The 17,939-nt window shown below is 39.7% G+C and overlaps 1 protein-coding gene across 1 annotated transcript in view; it reads right to left on the bottom strand.

Moving 5' to 3' along the window:
• The window catches only part of LOC306964562 (N-terminal EF-hand calcium-binding protein 1-like), a 30,176-nt gene that overhangs the window by 8,606 nt on the left and 3,631 nt on the right, over positions 1–17,939 (bottom strand). Inside the window, exons 2-5 of the mRNA XM_079558627.1 lie at positions 15,276–15,300; positions 4,165–4,273; positions 2,838–2,863; positions 2,397–2,494 (exon numbers count right to left, since the gene is read on the bottom strand). Of these exons, the coding sequence (XP_079414753.1) occupies positions 2,397–2,494; positions 2,838–2,863; positions 4,165–4,273; positions 15,276–15,300 (258 nt within the window). The remainder of the gene's footprint in view (positions 1–2,396; positions 2,495–2,837; positions 2,864–4,164; positions 4,274–15,275; positions 15,301–17,939) is intronic.

Raw genomic sequence — 17,939 nt, 5'->3', positions numbered from 1 at the left:
CTGCAAACTATTATTCTGTGTTAGATGGCATTAGCTCAGCTGGGAGAGCTTTCAGCCGATACCTCCAAGTTTGTTAGCTCAATTCCTGTTCTCCCCAGTCAATGAGTCCTAGGCCTAGGCACTTTACAGGGATATTTCAGGATTTTTGACATAGGGCCTTATTTCCTATATTTTCCAATATTGGCAAATGCCGTGCTGTAGTTAGCTAACAAGTCATATTTAGAGTGGTAAAAAACCTGCAAACACAAATAGCTTATATTTAAAGGGACTAGATGCGAGTTGGTCATTTTTATACTCACTACTGCCACCTTAGGTCTTACGCGTAAGTGCAGGTTCTATGTAAAGCTTGTTCATGACCCGAATTAACACCTTTTTGAGTGACAGTGCAGGATTTTAGAGACAGTTGTGGTGAATAGGTCTGGGCTCATTCTACACATTAGGACATTGCTGGAACATGTAGGGGGAGGAAAATACTTATTATTAACATTTTTAAACTCTGTATAGTCCCTTTAAGTGCTCTAGAAAACAATTTTGTGTAAATATGTCCCTGTTTTTCCCAGCTGAGGTGCTCAGCTCTGCTCTGCAATATTGTTCTCTTGGGTTAAGACTGACAAGCCAATCGACACCACACTTCTACAGGTCACACCCCACGGCGGCTGGTCATTCACCTGCTGCTTCTTGATTAATGGCTTGTCTGGACTGATTTACATAAATACCTTTTGCCAGAAATAGATCATGCTTTTAAGAGGCAATTAAACATCAGTAAGAATGTTTCCATGTGCTGTAAATAATGTCTGTAGCGGGTTTCTGTCGGCCTCAGGGGTAGGTGAGACAAGAATGTTCAGAACCACGTAGCTTAATCGGTCATGACGAATACTAATAATTAACTGCTGATAGAAGAGCGCTTTGTGTTCCTACTGTGGGTGGGAAAGCGCTATATATAAATCAAGACCATTTACCATTCTTATCACTTACAAGTTTACAAGGTTTTCTTCAGTTGATGATGCCACTTTTGAGGATAGTTCATGATCATTGCTCAAAAAGGTCTTGTTTAAATAAAATGCAAAATATAATAATGTTAAGCCAGTGACAAACAGTTAATTGACAATCATTTGCAACCAGTTTATACAGTCCATCCCTAAAACGGTATACATGCTCATTTGTAAACGCTCTTTTCTGTCTTTACATCCGAGCCTCTCTCCCCCGCAGTCCGTCTGAGGTGGATTAAGCTTGTTTTACGAGCTGTTCGATAAAGAGAGAGAGGATCTATTGATAAAGTCTTAGCGGAGCTTCACAGGCGTCGATCTCGAATGTTTAAGACACCGTGATTAAAGCTCGTCTGCGTCATGTGCAGCGTCTCGTTGAGAGCCATCCTCCTGATCCTGTCAAAACACTGGAGCATCAATGAGGCTTCTCAACACGATTTACAATGCTCTAATTAGCACGTTTCATAACAACGCAACGCTGAGGGTGGGAAAGTGTGCTTCATTAGGCAGAAAACTGTAGAAACTGGGCTCGGATTCTCTTTGAACCGTGCATCTGTGGCATTGCTTCAAAGATTTTCATCGTTCCCTTAGATTGAGTTGGAAGTTGTCTCTGCAAATGAATATAAGACTGAGAATTAAAAATGTATGTAAAAGTTTTGAGTGGAATTTAGGTATCGGAAGTATAAGCAGCTTTCTAGTCATCTTTGAAATATTACTTATGTATAAACAAGCCAGCAATAAATAGTGCATCATCTAAAATATACTGTATGTGCGCAGTGGGGAAGTGCAATCGGATTCTGCTCATAAACCCTGGATGACAAGGCGTTATCCTGCATATCCTTTCAGTGTAATTCTCTTATGCAGTTGCTGGCAGAGGGAAAGACCAGCACTGTCATGCATTAGTCTGATTTTGCAGCACAGCCGCTCCGAAAGGTTTAGTGGGTTTGAGCTTGTCAGTGCGGTGTCAGAGCTGGAGTCACTCAGGGGCAGGTCTGCTTTATTCTGATGCTGCACTGAGCTCTCTCAAATGTCGAACGGTGCATCAGGCTGACAGCTGAGCCACAAACAAGCGCCTCGGTGCACGCTTCAGGGGACAAAACGCTCTTACAAATGATCAGAAAGATGTCGGAAAGTTCAAAAAGAAACAGGCGAATGAGAGGAGGCGACACACTGAACGCTACATGTAACAACTACCAAGTCTCATGAAAGGGGAGGGTTTTGGGGAGGGTTTTATCCTGGCATTGAAGACCGTAGGTGACAGTGGCTCAGTGGTTAGAGCCTTGATTGAAAAGTCAGCAGTTCGAAACGAGCTTTACACTGTTTCTGTGTCCTTGGGCAAGACACTTCCCCCACCATGCCTATGTATGAATGTGGTGTGTCAAACAATGCTCTCTCACACACAGTGCTCACCTCTTTAGTTTTGTCCATGGCTCGTAAAATGGCCACATTGAGCTTCTCCAGTGCTGAGAGGACATTGACATATTCACCCAGATGTGGACTGAAGTACTCTGCAGAGAGAGAACATCAGTAACTTCCGTTATTTGCAATTTGTAGGAACTAAATGTTTGACAAGAGCTAGAGCTACAACAGCTTGAGGCAATAAGATGAGGATTCGGAAAAAGTAAACGAAAAAGTCTGCTTGAATCGTATCACAATAAAAAAATTATGTTTACAGTGATCTTTTACTTTTTTTCATATTTCTGTGAAGCACTATCTAATTTTCTCCAACAATCATGTTTGTACACTTTTGCTTTTTATTGTACAATTGTAAAATTACAAACACAGCACTTTTACTTTACCCTAGTGGCAAATGGGATGGTAAATAGTAGAATAGTTCAAATCCATCATTACCTGAGAGCTGGTCAATGTCCAGGTTCCTTAAAAGAGACAAAAATGGAGTCAATACTGTTGTGTATGCTGCGCAGACAATGTGACACAATAGGATCTGGTATCTTCACGGCCCCTTCGCTCCTCCGGCAGGGGTCTCCTTGTTCTTACTACAGTCAAGACTCATGGCGAGGCGTCTTTCCAATATTACGGCCCTCGCCTCTGGAACGACCTGCCGGAGGAGCTCAGGGCTGCAGAGAACGTTCATGTTTTTAAGAGCAGGCTCAAGACCCACCTTTTTAGCTTAGCTTTTAACTGACATCTATTTATTTAGTCCTAATATGAAATACACATGGGAGGTTGTGCCAGGCGTATTGTTTTAAATGTTGTAATCTGTAAAGCACTTTGTGATACCTTTCGGTATGAAAAGCGCTTTATAAATAAAGTTTGATTGATTGATTGATTGATGCCCTTGCTATAGGATTTGGCATATAGGCTTTGTTATTGTTTCTATTCACTTGCTGTGGTACCAGACTGATACTCGGTATTGGCGACTACTCTGAAACCAGGTATCGGTATCGGATCAGAAAAAACTGGTATCGGAACAACACTAAAATCTAACCAATAACAAATACTGGCATTGTGACAACTTGAATCCCAGTGTATGAATGAGAGTGTGAATGGATGACGGGTTCCTTTCTGTAAACCTCTTTGACCTAATGACGGTAGAAAAGTGCTAGATGAGTTGAAACCTTTTACCATTTTGCTATGAGCTAATGTGCCTTTATATAATTTGCATCACTTCACTTCACAGCACAGAAATAGTGATATGATTGAAAGAGCATTGTAGCTAATAATATCAGTATGGTAAATACACAGGAAAAACAGTGGTTCTACTTTGTTTTATTGTAAAGATGAATAAACGTGTCAGAAGACAATTCATTATCTAGAAACATGGTTAGTATGTCTCGTCAGTATAATTTTTGTGATTGTGGCAAAATGATCCAGATTGAAATGTTTTTCAAATGCACGAGGGGCTCACAAATTGTTTACACTTCGTTTATGGGCCAATATTTGCTCCGTAACGAATTCTAATAAATGGAGTTTGTTTTGTTATGATACCATCGATACAGCCTAATTTTACATTCAGCACTTTATCGGTGTTTATCCATTTACAAACCACGGATCGCAAACGCCGGGGGCTGTTGATGCGGGATAAATTCTCTGGGCTGAATATGGGCATAATCTTTATTGAAGCGCAACAGCGGCGAGTGGAGCTATGCGGGAGCAGCCGGAGCGCGCAGATGGCATCAGCGTTTGGGACATATCCACGAGAGAGAAGGGGGCTTACTCTGAACGCTGTCGGTCGATGGAGTTGTACAGCTCCTGCATCTGCTCTTTGGTCAGGATACCATCAGTGAAGTAGGAATGAAACTCCTCCGAGGACAGCTTACCGTCGTCTGCAAGAAAAAGAAGGGAAAAAAGTTTTAATTGGAAAAAGTATGTCCCCTGACTACAGGAAAGAAAGTTCATTATTATTATGACCTGCATGAACTTGTAATCAGTATGAGTTAGATGATAAGAAAAAAAAAAGACAATCAATAAAAAAACTAAGAAGTTCCCTGGGTTGACAAAGGTAAAAGGTTAAAAGAACAGCCACGCCTCAGTCACACATCATATTTTCTGAGCCCTAATTAACCTGGCAAAGCTTCTTCAAATATCAGCAAGCTTGATAAACTTGGTGGTTTGGGAGACCAGTGAAAGATGTAGCAGGGTGATGCCATGGACAGAAGAGGCGTTGAAGAGGTGGAGGTGGGTCGCAGCACAGCTAGGAAGCTGACGAGCCATGAACGGTGGAGCTTAAACGCAGGGCCAGGGGCGAATATTAGAGCCACACCGTCAATGGCCCTCGCAGACAAGATCATTAGCACGAGGTAGATGACCCTAAAAATTAGTTTTCCAGGTTGAATTTACGCCTAGGCTTTATACCACATTCAAATGCATGTTTTGCTGAAATCATCTACACAATATTTGTCCATTTTACATTTTTTTCCCCTTAAAAGTGGCCCAATCTGTCTATTCAAAATATCAAAATTTCAATTCTGTCCACTGTTTGCTGTAATTCTGCTTGCAGTTCTTTAGAATTTATAAATGCGTAGATTTGTTGCGCTTGTGGCGTTAGAAATATAACATTGCACATTAAAAACATTAAATAAAAAATTGTGCCCCAAAAATGTATAGTTTATCTGTCATTTATTGAATGATAACTCGATATAGTAATATCATGACCACCCTAGGTTACCCTCTGGAAATGGTTTTGCAACCTGTCAGCGATTAGCATAGAAGGGCACTACCTTGAACCACTCTGTATCTCCCCATGACAGTACCGAACCACCAGTAATGACACTGTACGAGCGGTTCAAACTGCTTATTCATTAGTTCAGCAGTTCATTAATTCAATTTTCTTTCTGCCTAACTATTAACAGACAAAACACTTAAAATGTGTATGTAATTATTTTCTTGTAATGTTTCAAGTACCTGCTGAACTAATCAATGAGACGAGCTGTGTGCTTTTATTTTGGCGTTTTGGCTGGATCGAAACAGGAAGTCACTTCTCAGGCAGCGTTGTTATGATTTGAAGTTATGCACAGAGTCAATTACCTGCATTTTCACAGAGACAATCTCAATAAAAGATAAAGCCAGGTTTAAAATGTGAGGGTTTATGTCGTTTGACTAATTCACATATTTGCTGTGTAGATATATTTGTTTCAAGGTGAAGGCACATCTTAAGGGAGCAAACTAACCGGATTTCTGTTGTTGTTTACAAAGTATTAACCCGAGAATCCGAGAAATTGATGGTCAGCCAGTACAAAAATAAAGATGACTGCTTATGTAAGTACAAAGAATAAAAAGAAAAGAAAAAGATCAAATGCAGTGGACAAATGACTGTCCATTTTTAACACCAAAAAACATTTGACCTTGTGCCGGGTCAAAAAGTTCAATCATTTGGACTAAATTATGGCTAAACTGGATGTAAACCATGTCTAATGCACATAAACACCCAAATAACATGCATTATGAAAGCATAAATGAACTTATCCCTATTAATATGAATAAAATCTGAAATTGCAGGCGTCTCTCTCTCTACAGATTAACTACTGACTAATGCCTTCTCCAGGACTCCAGCATCCGAGGTGTGGGATAAGGTATACACCACTCGTCCCGGTTCATCCGCTGAAAGTAAGAAGTATCAGTGATTTGGTCTATTCAGCCCATTACTATGAGCGCACAACGGGTTTAATGACCATTGTGCGAATTATCACTTTCTGCCACCGCTACTTTTTTTTCAGGACACTGATGAGCTGTAGCGCAATTAGCATATTCTTTTTGATTACCTGCAAAACAATGGCATGACTCATTTTTGCCTAAATTTGCTTTTCACAGCAGTGCAGGGAATACGAAAGCTCAGAAAGAACAAAGGTGGGTGTGTGATAAGCAGGTTCGGTAAAATGTTAGCGATGGCTTGTGCAGCTTTGGTAATAAGATCTGGCTGGCAGCTTTTCACATGAAGTCTTTGGAGATCTGAAGACTTACGATTTTGCGCACGCTGATGGGCCGTAGCCAACACGCAAATCAAATCATCTGCCAGTTTATAAGAGCAATTCTGACACATTTCCAGCCGAAAGGACGACTCAAGGAGAAGCGCTGACTGGAAAGAATAAACTTTAAGGGATAGCGGTTCATGTTGCAGTCATTTCAAGTGCCAGTGGGCTACTTGAATAGAATATTGCAGTTTGTATGGTCTCAAGTTGTCACATAAGCAGCCATTATTGGGATAATAAACAACATCCCGTCTCCATGAGGTCTTATTATGTAAAACCTGTGAACCCTTACGTTTAGATTATTATTCTGAAATGCATGGGTTTCGTTTTTCATATCCAGTCTTATCTCAAAGGTAATAATGCGCCTGTAAGTATTTAAAATTTGCACTGAGATCATCTTGATTTTCAACTATTAGTCATATAAAGTTATCGCCAGCCTCTTAAGGGACTAGACGGAGTTTAAAAATATGTATTTTCCTCCCCCTACATGTTCCAGCAATGTCCCAATGTGTAGAATGAGCCCAGACCTATTCACCACTGCCACTAAATATAGAAACTGCAGCTACGCGTGAGGCCTGAGGTGGCAGTAGTGAGTATAAAAATTATAACTTGCATCTAGTCCCTTTAAAGTAGTACTAAATAATTTGTTTACTTTAATAAATCCTTTTCGCAGCCCCTCTGGGGGTAATACAAGTGTTAATGGGATGATAGGAACCACAACTGCAACTTCGCTGCCTACGGGTCGGAGGCCCCAATACACACTAATGGAGTTACGAAGAAGAAGCTAACAGGCTAACGGGCAAAGCTAACTGCGGGCTAGCGCCACTTAAACAGTATTTACAGCCAATTTTGAGTGAAAAGGAAAAGGTCTCCATTGTGTAATTGTAATAACAATAAAAAAAACATCTTCCGTCTAAGTCATACCTATTGGGGCTCGGAAGTGACTTTGGGCAATTATGCTAGAGAGAAAATGAACAGAATTTTAAGCACAACTAAACTTCTGCAGGACACAATAATTGACTGTTGTCCAAGTTAAAAATAGCAATGCTGATTCTTGACCCAAAGCTTCTTTTCATTATCTAAAGTAGCCTTGGGCAACCTCAGACCTAACACCTGTGTCACCATGGAAACCAACATGAAAACACATTCCCTGTACTTGCCACATCTGCGTTTTAACAAAGGCAACCCTGGAATAAAACAAAGAGGGAATTTTAGCCACTTGTCATTCATTGTTAATCATGTGTCGCCACAATGCATCAGTAGGGAGTTTTTTTTCATGTTTTTTGCCAGTCATGAACCATTTTCCCTTTGGTTATGAGTCAAACTCTCTCTACTCACAGCGCCACGTTCTGATGATTTGTAAGGTACTCCAATACCAATTTCTAATCCCCAAAAAAGCTCAACTTAGTCTGTATTTACAATAGACAAAACTAAGTGCTAAAAAAAAACATTTTTTTCCACTCGATGTAGGAGGAAACACAATCTGCTACACCTCTGACTTTCTCCTTGGGCTCCTTCGTTAAAAGCAGATTTTTTTCACACTGACACCCAATTATGTGCTTGGCATACAAGTTACCAAGCAGCTCAGACGGCACGTTATGCAAGTGCTTTTCTCAGGAGATGGAGCCGCACTAGTCAAATGGTTTCTGGCATTTTACTATTTTTAACCCTGAAGAACATGCAGGCAGACAGCTGCAGCGGTGTGGTCTTAGAGAGAGTCCCATTGGTATTGAAGGGATGAGCTACTAATGGAGGATAGGGGTGCATCCACATCTGAAAAATATACAGCATATGTCATTGCACTGGCCACTTTGAACAATGAGTTTGTGTACAATAGACCAGGATGAATGATGTGTGTGCATGAATGTGTGAATGCTCTAATGAACAGCTGGACAATGTTTTATATCTTAATATCACACAAACAATACTAGATTACAACAGTTGAATGCTTTGGCCATGTGCCCATAAAGCCAATAAGCTTGGTGTTTGTGAGATTTCTCATTTTGATTTGTCTTCAGGTGACATTTATTTATATGATAACCATCAAGAGCTTGTACATGGTTATCTAAAATTGAAACCTAGGCAGTGTTGTTTCTGCAATAATTATCAGCTCTAAGAATATAACAAAATTGCACCTCGACAGTGTCCAGATTTAGCCCCTCTGGCGACAATAGGCCCTACAGGGAAATCCATGTGTCTATAAGATGGATAGTAATCGTTACCTCTTGACTGAAAACGAATTGTTTTTAATGAGCCAATGCAGTGACCTCAATAAAATACCACAAATGAGAAGACATGAATCTTTTCAGAAAAACAGTCTGCTTCCTCGAGAAAACTCCGAACCTAAACATCTGAAGTTATTTATAAGCCTTATGAATAGAGGAATAGAGGACCATTGATTTCTGAGCATCTGTTTTGCACTTCATCAATTCTGTGAAGTTAAATTAAAAAGGGCATTTCTAATCATACATTTTCTCTCAATACATTTCACGCTGCCAAAAATACCGAGGCACTGAATCCCCGATCATTTTACAGCTGAAATTGTAGGAAGTAATTGACGTCCCGGGACATTATTTTGTGATGTAGCGCTCTGCTGTCAGCTCAGCCCCATCCTGCAGCCATTCTGTTCCACTCTCCAATAAGTGAATTCTGCTGCGCCGCACAAAGCAGTTTAATTAAAATCTGAGGAGTGCAGTTACTGTGTCTGAGGAAAGTTCAAAGTGGTTTACAGCGTCGGCAAAACAAGAAATTACATGTCTAAACCGCAGCGCAGAAGATCAAGAAATGTCCTTGCAACAGTCCCAAGCCCGGATACAACACTGTGCTAGAGCAGTGCTTCCCAACCAGGGGTACGGTGACCCCACGGGGTACGTGAGAACAACGCGAGGACTTAGGAGGGACTTGGAAAGATGGCAGGTCAGAAAAGAAGGTGCAACTGAACAGTATTTCAATATTATTTCAAAAATCAAAACAAAAAACTTATTTTCAATGATAATTAGTAGTAAAAGGTTTGAATTTCATAGTGTTTTGGCTTTATTTTTAATACACAAGCAGATCATTTTCGAAATAATTGGATGCACCTAAAAGTTTAATGGTACATTAAGTAGAAATGAAAGGCTCAAGGGGTACGGGAGACAACAAAAATTGGGAACCACTGTGTTAGAGGACTCGCACAGTTGTGGATCAACGACTCGCACTCATGTACACTTAAAGAAGAAGTAACTTATTCACCTTAATATGTCTTTTTCGTAGTCCCTTTGGGGGTAATACAAGTATTATAATGGGATGATTGGAGGGTCCTTCATCTCCCCTGGTGTCTCTGGCCAGAAAACCACCCTTGCAACTTTCCTGCACCGGGTTGAAGGCGCAATACACACTAATGGAATCACGAAGAAGAAGCTAACAGGCTAACGGGCAAAGCTAACTGTGGGCTAGCGCACTTTAGCAAATTTACAGCCAAGTTTGAGTGAAAAAAATATCTCAATTGTGTAATTGTGTTGTGGCACAATGTACAATATCCCTCTCTTTCTGTCAGCGTAGTGTTTACTCTCAGGAACAATTAATGAGTAAAAAACCGCAACATGCTACGAGGTCTGCTTTAAATTGTTTTCGGTGATAGTGGCTTGGACTTGGAACGATTAGGACTCAAGGCTTGGACTCGTGTGAATTCTGACTCCAATACAACTCTGGTCGGTACAGCATTACAAAATAAATGAGATACTAAAGACAGACTCATTAGTTTGTACAAGCAGCTTGCTTATTTGAAGAAAGTATAAGGTACCACATTTTTACTGTAAATAACTGTTTTCCATTGAGACATGACACACATAAATCAAAAGTTAAATGTTACATCTTTAAATTTTAGGTGTTATGTCTAGCACTTGGGGGTGTCTATCCTTCATTTGTCACTGAATTAATGAGGACATATTTATACAAGACAGTGATGAAGGGAATAGTACAGACAGGTGTGATAAGGATGGTGCAAGTTAGTATCAAGACATTTTCGTATATTTTTGTGAATTTGTAAATATGATATGGTATTTTGTTATATTTCATATTACACTGACTGTATCGTGGAGTGTTATTTCAATCCGTGGTTCCAAAACTTTTTCACACCAAGTATACCTGGTGCGCCTAAGAGTTAAAGGACCTTCCAAAACAGGACTTGTGGCTTAAACACATTTAATGATGAAGATCAAAAGCCACAACAACTAATATGGCAGGTCAAATGTAATGCTTTTTTATGCTGTTTTTAAGCCACTAATGCAATATAATCAACGCATTTGAGCTATGTTTCCATTACAATTAGGAGTTATGGAAAATGTGGATATTTAGAAGGAAATTGAACACATCATAAACTTATGAGCAAAAAGTGATACAAAAAAGTCCAGATACATCAGCAAAAATAATGTGTTTTGGGACATTTAAGACTCCATCAAACAGAAATATAAGGGGACATTTCAATTCAATTCATGGCTAATGAATTCTTCAATACCTTTTGCTGTTTCATTTAACATGAAGAAACTAACACATGCTTTTGATTCCACTAAAGACTAAATTAGGTTAACCTATCCCACTCTATTCCATCAAATCCATTCACTTTGTTTTGTAATTATTACTGCACATTGTTATTTCTTTTATTGCCAGAGAAGAAAAACATGAGCAGCTGTTCCCATGGGACCAATTTGAACATTTAAATAAATAATTTTCCCTCACTTTTGCTTATTTTTTTCCAACCATCTTATGTCCTGCAGTAGCCTGGAGGAGCTCATTACGTGCTAACTGTATTGCTTGTGTTGCAGCAGCCCACTCTGTGCCGATGGTAGGAGGCACCTTCCTCTCTCTGCACGACTCCACACTCACGCTGCGCTCCTGCAAACTGGAGATAACTCGCACAAACACTCGAAACATGACTTCTCTACAATGTCTGTATAGGAAACACAGCCTGAGGTGGATACATATAACATGAAAGAGATGGCGCCATGAAAGCGATGTGGCTATGTTTCATAATATAACATTCAATCAAATTATGAACAAATTAAAAAATCAAGATGCAGTAAAGGCTTCTGTATTGTGATATCTTGTGCCTTATTGGAAACAGATGGTTTGAAGATACTGCAGGGCTGCAGGATATGAGAAAATCTTACTTAAATCATTCAAACACAGTACGCTCCTATAAATACTGAAAGAAAAAGATTGATTATTTTGTGTTTCATTTGTCAAAACAACACTTACACAATACTAGACCTGAATTAAAATAAGGCTAAAATGGAACTAAATGAGGAAAATCATGACTAAAACTGTCACTGTGCATTTTTGTATTACTCTATTAGCAAAGAAATGAGTACCGACCTCAGTGATAATTTACTATGAACAAAAGCCCTACAATCAAAAATCACGGGACTGAGATTAAAGATAAGATACAGTAGGACTTAACATAGTTTAATTTAGGCAACTGTTTTTATGTTTATGAAAGTAAATGCATCTAAATTAGAAATACTGTACTGTACATTTAAAGCAGAACTAAGCAACTTTGTTACCTGAATAACTTGGGGGTAATAAAGTGCTAATGGGATGATTGGAGGGTCTTTCATCTCCCCCGGTGTCTCTGGCCAGAAAACCACACTTGCAGTTTTCCCTGCTCCGACCCGGCAGCCCCAATACACACTAATGGAAAACATCTCCTTTGATGCTCTCAGTGGCTTTTCTGAGGTTTTTGACATGCCGTACAGATACGTCCTGACTGTATTCTGTCTACAGCTTTCCTTTAGTTGATGAACATTTTGCAAAACGTTGTTATTTGGTTTATTACGATCAGAAGAAGCTAACAGGCTAACGGGCAAAGCTAACTGTGGGCTAACACCACTTAAGCAGAATTTACAGCTAAGTTTGTCTTCTCTGTCAGCGTAGTATTTACTCTCACAGACAATTAATGAGTGAAAAAAACAATGCAACATGCCACAGCACCTGCAGTTGTGCTTGTGGCCTCTAGAGGCAAAAGTTACTTAGTTTCCTTTAAAGCACCGTACCACAGACTTGCTGCTAAAAAAAATAAGCATACATAACACCAAGCCACTATGGAGATGGCCAAGTTTGCAAGCATTATCACAAAAAAATGCCATCCAAGGAAACTGAAGAAGTGGTCACTAGAGATAATTTTTTTCACTCAAACTTGGCTGTAAATACTGCTAAAATGGCGCAAGCCCGCAGCTAGCTTTCTCGTTAGCCTGTTAGCTTCTTCTTCGTGATTCTATTAGTGTGTATTGCGGCCTCCAACCCGGGGAACCAGCAGGGAAAGTTGCAATTGTGGTTCTCTGGCCAGAGACACCAGGGGGAGATGAAAGACCCCCCCACTCATCTCATTAACACTTGTATTACCACCAGAGGGACTACAAAAAGCATTTATTAGGTTAAACAAGTTACTTAGTTCTGCTTTAAGGTCTAAAGCAAATTTTGAAATGGGTCAAATGGTTTGTTTAAGTCAATATCTGGCCAGGCATATGGCGGATGTGGACAAGGTTTGGCATGTGGCCCTGCTGTTATCAAAACTACAAAGAACTTCAGATGTAAGGTCTCTGAATCAATTTTTGTTCAAACTGGTTTTACTTCTGAATGCCTCCGTCGACCACCTCAGACAACCCCGCCTCGTGGCTTTCATCATTAATGAACGGGTTACATCACAACTCTCATAAGACGTCCAACTGACTTAGCTACTGCATAAAGGGATTTTAGTGAAACTGTGTAAACGAGCCGACGCGTTAGCTATTCATATTTCTGTAAACGACGCGTCTGAATAAGAAATGTGTTTGCAGCAAGGACAGTTTTCGCACATGAATACTGATGTTTCCCCTGAAGACCTAGATTTCTTTGAAGAAAGCGGAGCATTTAGCCGTAGCAAGGACGTGCATTAATCAAAGGCAGAGCTGACATGTTTGTAGGCAAAAAAAGACATTATGTTCACATTATATGGAAGATCTCAGATGAATTCTTCTTAGCATCACAGCACCGAGTCATTTGCAATTTATATTTGTCAGTGTATGGATATAGGTACGATGCATATCATAACAGGCCCTTGGCGTATAGCAGAAAATCATATTAGGCTCTTTAAGTGGACCTGAAAGAGGTTTTGTCTGTAAAGCAGATAACTCAAATAGGCTTGAAATTATTTGAAATGGAACAAATCTTTCATGCTTTTATTTTAAAAACGTCTGTTCGTTTATGCATCGCCTCTAAGTCTCGTCTAGATAGATGTATCTCTTTTCACTGCAAGTTCCTTTGGTTTACAAAAAACATAAGACACACCCATGCAATCACACAAAAATGTCTTCAAAGTACTCCGGTAAGCGTAAAAGGTCAGACTGCTTGCTTATTGTGTTTATATTACGTCATATATAATAAAACAACACAATAAAAGGAGTAATCTTGACTGGAGTGGGCAATATATCAAAAATTGTGTCCCCCACAAATGCATCAAACATGAAAATAATCGTTTAGAATTTCAAACAAATAAACTGAAATTTAATGCACGTGCAGTCTTTCTTCAGTCATATTTGATCATTTTAACCATATACTTTACTCAAATAATATAATTTAGGACCTGGCCCTCTGACCAGGCAAAACTTCAATCGGGGAAAGTGTCTTATCTTTCTGAGCCACAAAGCGATGTAAATTTAGATATTTGCAGTACATTTCTGCATATTTCTGATGGTTTACAAAAATATCGCTTCATCCTCGTTATGCCCAAGTCGATTTACCAGTCCTCCCTAGCACTGCCTCTGTTGTGCTTGACTCCCTCTATAGCTGCCTTTCAGATATTAAACAATGGCTCGCGCAGAATTTTTCTCCACCTGAACGAAACTAAATCCGAATTCATTATTTTTGGCTCTGGGGATGTTCCTCAGATTCAGTCCAGGGTCGTGCGTCCAGTCTGTGATGACGTCAGGAACCTGGGCGTTGTCCGAGAACTGACCTTCAAACAACAAATAAATGCTGTTTTCAAAGCCAGCTTTTTCCAGCTGTGCCTTTTGACCAAAGTGAAGCCCTTTCTCTCGTGCCAAGACCGTTAAGAAGACGGTTCATCCAGACACAGCCACATCACTCCCGTCCTCTCCACCCTACACTGGCTCCCGGTTCATTTTTGGATTGATTTTAAGCAGAGCTCTCCAGTCTGCCAATCAAATGGTTTTGGACGTGCCCAGGTCCCGGTACAAACAGTGGGGCGATCGTTCCTTTAGGGTGTCCACGCCTACACTTTGGAACAGCCTGCCCTTCAGTCTGCGTGATTTTGTGTTTTTAAATTGTTTTTTTACTTTCTGTGAAGCATATTGGTCCCTCTGGTGTTGTTGTAAAGTGCTATATAAATAACTTTGATTGATTGATTGGTTATCGAGAGAGTCTCCAAAAAATAGTGAGATATTCATTTTTTGTCAATATTGGCCAACCCTAATCTAATCCTGACCCATTTTCTGCTACAGAAGCCGCATGGATGACACAGCATTGATCTTTATACATCCCCTCATTCCTGTCTAACTGTGAAGACAGTGAATACAGTTTCATATCATTATTATATAGATATTCGGCCTGTTTATTTTACAGTGGAAAAAACGGCACGTACACACCACGCAAATGCGCCGCAAGTGTGTTATGCTGCTCGCTTGACCTTGGATATTTATATCACAACCACACAGAGTGAGGGAGATAAGTGCGGTTCCAAATCCCTTCAGACAGAAAGCGGAGATGACATTGCCACAATGTGCTTTCAACAGCTCATTCTTAAACCAGCGCTTCCTTCAGAAAGGCACTAATTGAGTTTTAATTTAGCATAAATTTCAATTAGCGACATATTGTGCAGCTTACTCACCATTTTTGTCCGCCCGCCGAAAAATCTGCGAAAAGACAACAAAAAAAAGGGTTGTGTTTAGGCTCGTCTTCATGTTATTGGGGCCTTGGTGATTTATGGACATGTACAGTTGTGCTCATATGTGACAGACAGTGATGGATTCTGGTATGTGATGCGGAACATATGGCGATTCATCTGTGAGAGCTGAAGACACACGCGGGACGAGCTGGAGTTTGATTTGCGTTTCAATAAAGGAACATTTTGACAGGAAATGAAGAAGAAAAGGACTCTTGGCTCACTTTGATTAAAAGCCTCATCAAATAGAAATGTACCCTTAGTCCTCCATAAAAAAGATGCTAATTAGAACCAAAAGGAGTCGATAATGACAGCAGTAGCTGTTTAATCCCAGCTCTAACCAGTGCCCACAGTCACGACCGCAAGTACAAGTCTGGTGTGTGTGGTTGGTGGTTTGAAGGGGGTTAGGCACAGAATGGCAGCCCTGCATCTGTCAGTCTACCCCTGGGCAGCCGTGGCTACATTACCACCACCAAGTATGGAGGGTGAAAGAAAGTGCATGAAATTGTAGGGTGACTGTGGTTAAGACAGTGGTTCACAAACTCTTACCATCTCGTGAAATGTTTGACCTTCCAAGGACCATCAGCTAGGCCTCAATCTAGATCAAACTGGGACTAAAGCTGGTCTAAAAAGAGGACTAAAAATAGACTAAATTAAGTCTAAACTGGGTTCAAACAATATCTAAATCAAAATAAACGCCTAGCTTTAATGCATTACTAAAGTAAAAATGATATTCTCTCAAATTAAAATTAATAAAAATGATTAATAGTCAAAGAAATAAGTCTAAAATTGCAGATGACGCTGAGTATCACCTGATTGATGCATTAACATTATATTATGAGATGATTAATTGGAGACACTGGCAAATAATTAATTCATAATTAACAGCAGGTCAATGTAAAAGGAAAGTCTTCAGCTAACCTTAGCCAGCATTACATCAATTACTCAAATGCAAAGGTCTTTGTGTATTGTGGAAAATGGATGTTGTTTTCAAGGCATTTTACCGATACACATCAGAAATAGAGACATACTGCACAAGTGGGAGGTCGTAGGTCCCAAACGCGGTCATAAAATCATGGCCGTATCAAATTAGGTCTGAGTTGACTGTGTCACAGAGGCAGTGGAGTGGGTTTCCTTGCTTGAGCAGCGGAGGAGGGAAGAGAGCGCACAGCTCTTCAATGGAGTCTTTTATCAAATTGGACAAAATGGAGTTGGAGCTACATCGACAGACAGCTGCTCCGTTTCACCAGAGTTAAGGCTTTAACGCTCAGGTGGCACTGCATTGTGAAACCACATGAGGGTTTAAATCTATGTTTGCAGAGGCTTTGAGAAAGTACATCCAAGCAGTAAACAAATGATGAAAAGTGTTTTTATAAATGTATATACTTCCCGCAAAATGACAACAATATGACATGAGTTTGCTGTAAAAACATTAAAATATTTTTTTACTTAATAGCATAAATTCAGGTATGTTGATTTATATGATAATTTTAAAAAGATATTTGATAATTGTCTTAACTATTATATCAATATTATATATTGTGTCATCTAATGTTATATTGTGTCATCTCATGTTATAACTTGGTTGGCGCTATGTTGTGCAGCGCTGATTTGAATAATTCAATTATTGATTATTGCCTTTCTGGACAATCCAAGGCTGCTTGTGGTCATTTCACGACCATAATCTAAAATAAATCACCCAGCACTGATGGTCAAACAAGAGAAGATAAATAAAATGCAAAAAAAGAGAGAGAAGAAAATCACATGTAACAGACTGGAGAAGCTGACCCAGCTTCATAACAATGTCCTCTCACAAAGCTGCCGACGAGCCAATATAAAAAAAGGAGTGAAAACAAAGCACAACACAGGCCTGGGGTCAGGAGGTCATTTTCTCCAGTGGTCTCCTGTTACACCAAGCACAAAATTCACCAAAGGGTCTCTTCTGTACAGTGCACACTCCCAGCCCAAAACAATAAGAATATAGACCTCCTGGAGGTTTTGAAGTGTTATCTAATTGTTATTCAATTTACAAGTCATGATCAAATATAATATACCAGATGTTGCCAAAAAGCCATTATTCAAGTGACGGCAATTAAAGACAGACTTTCACAGACAGAAAAATCCTTATCAAGAAGAGAAAAGAAACAACCTGACAACGACTTTGCTTTACAAAGTATAGGTGAAAATTACAGAAAGGATTATGTAGACTTCAGAAAACTCCATAACTTGCTTTTTGTGGGGGATTATTGTGTATGTAGAAACAGATAGAAACAGGACACACCAGGCCAGGAAACTACAAAATAGATAAAACAGACAATTTGGAATATGGAGTTGTATAAAGGCTAATGATACAATAATCCCACTTACATGAATGTCTTTAAAACTCAAAATTAAAATGTACACAGCCCTATGGAGAGCGCTTCTTTGTTGAAACACTGCTCTAAACTAACAACACTGACTATACTGCCAAGACAATACTAGCTTAAACCTGCGGTGCTCCGTGTCAATTGTCTCCAAAGCTGTGAAATGTCAGTGTAAGCATCTGTGGACACTGAGGGGCTCTGAGGAAGCAGCAGCATAATGGCCGTAATACCACGCTCTGAATGTCAC

This window comes from Gobius niger (genome assembly GCF_951799975.1).
Source record: "Gobius niger genome assembly, chromosome: 6".
Taxonomy (NCBI): domain Eukaryota; kingdom Metazoa; phylum Chordata; class Actinopteri; order Gobiiformes; family Gobiidae; genus Gobius; species Gobius niger.
The sequence above is the reverse complement of the archived record's forward strand: the minus strand, read 5'-3'. Positions and strand labels throughout refer to the sequence as shown.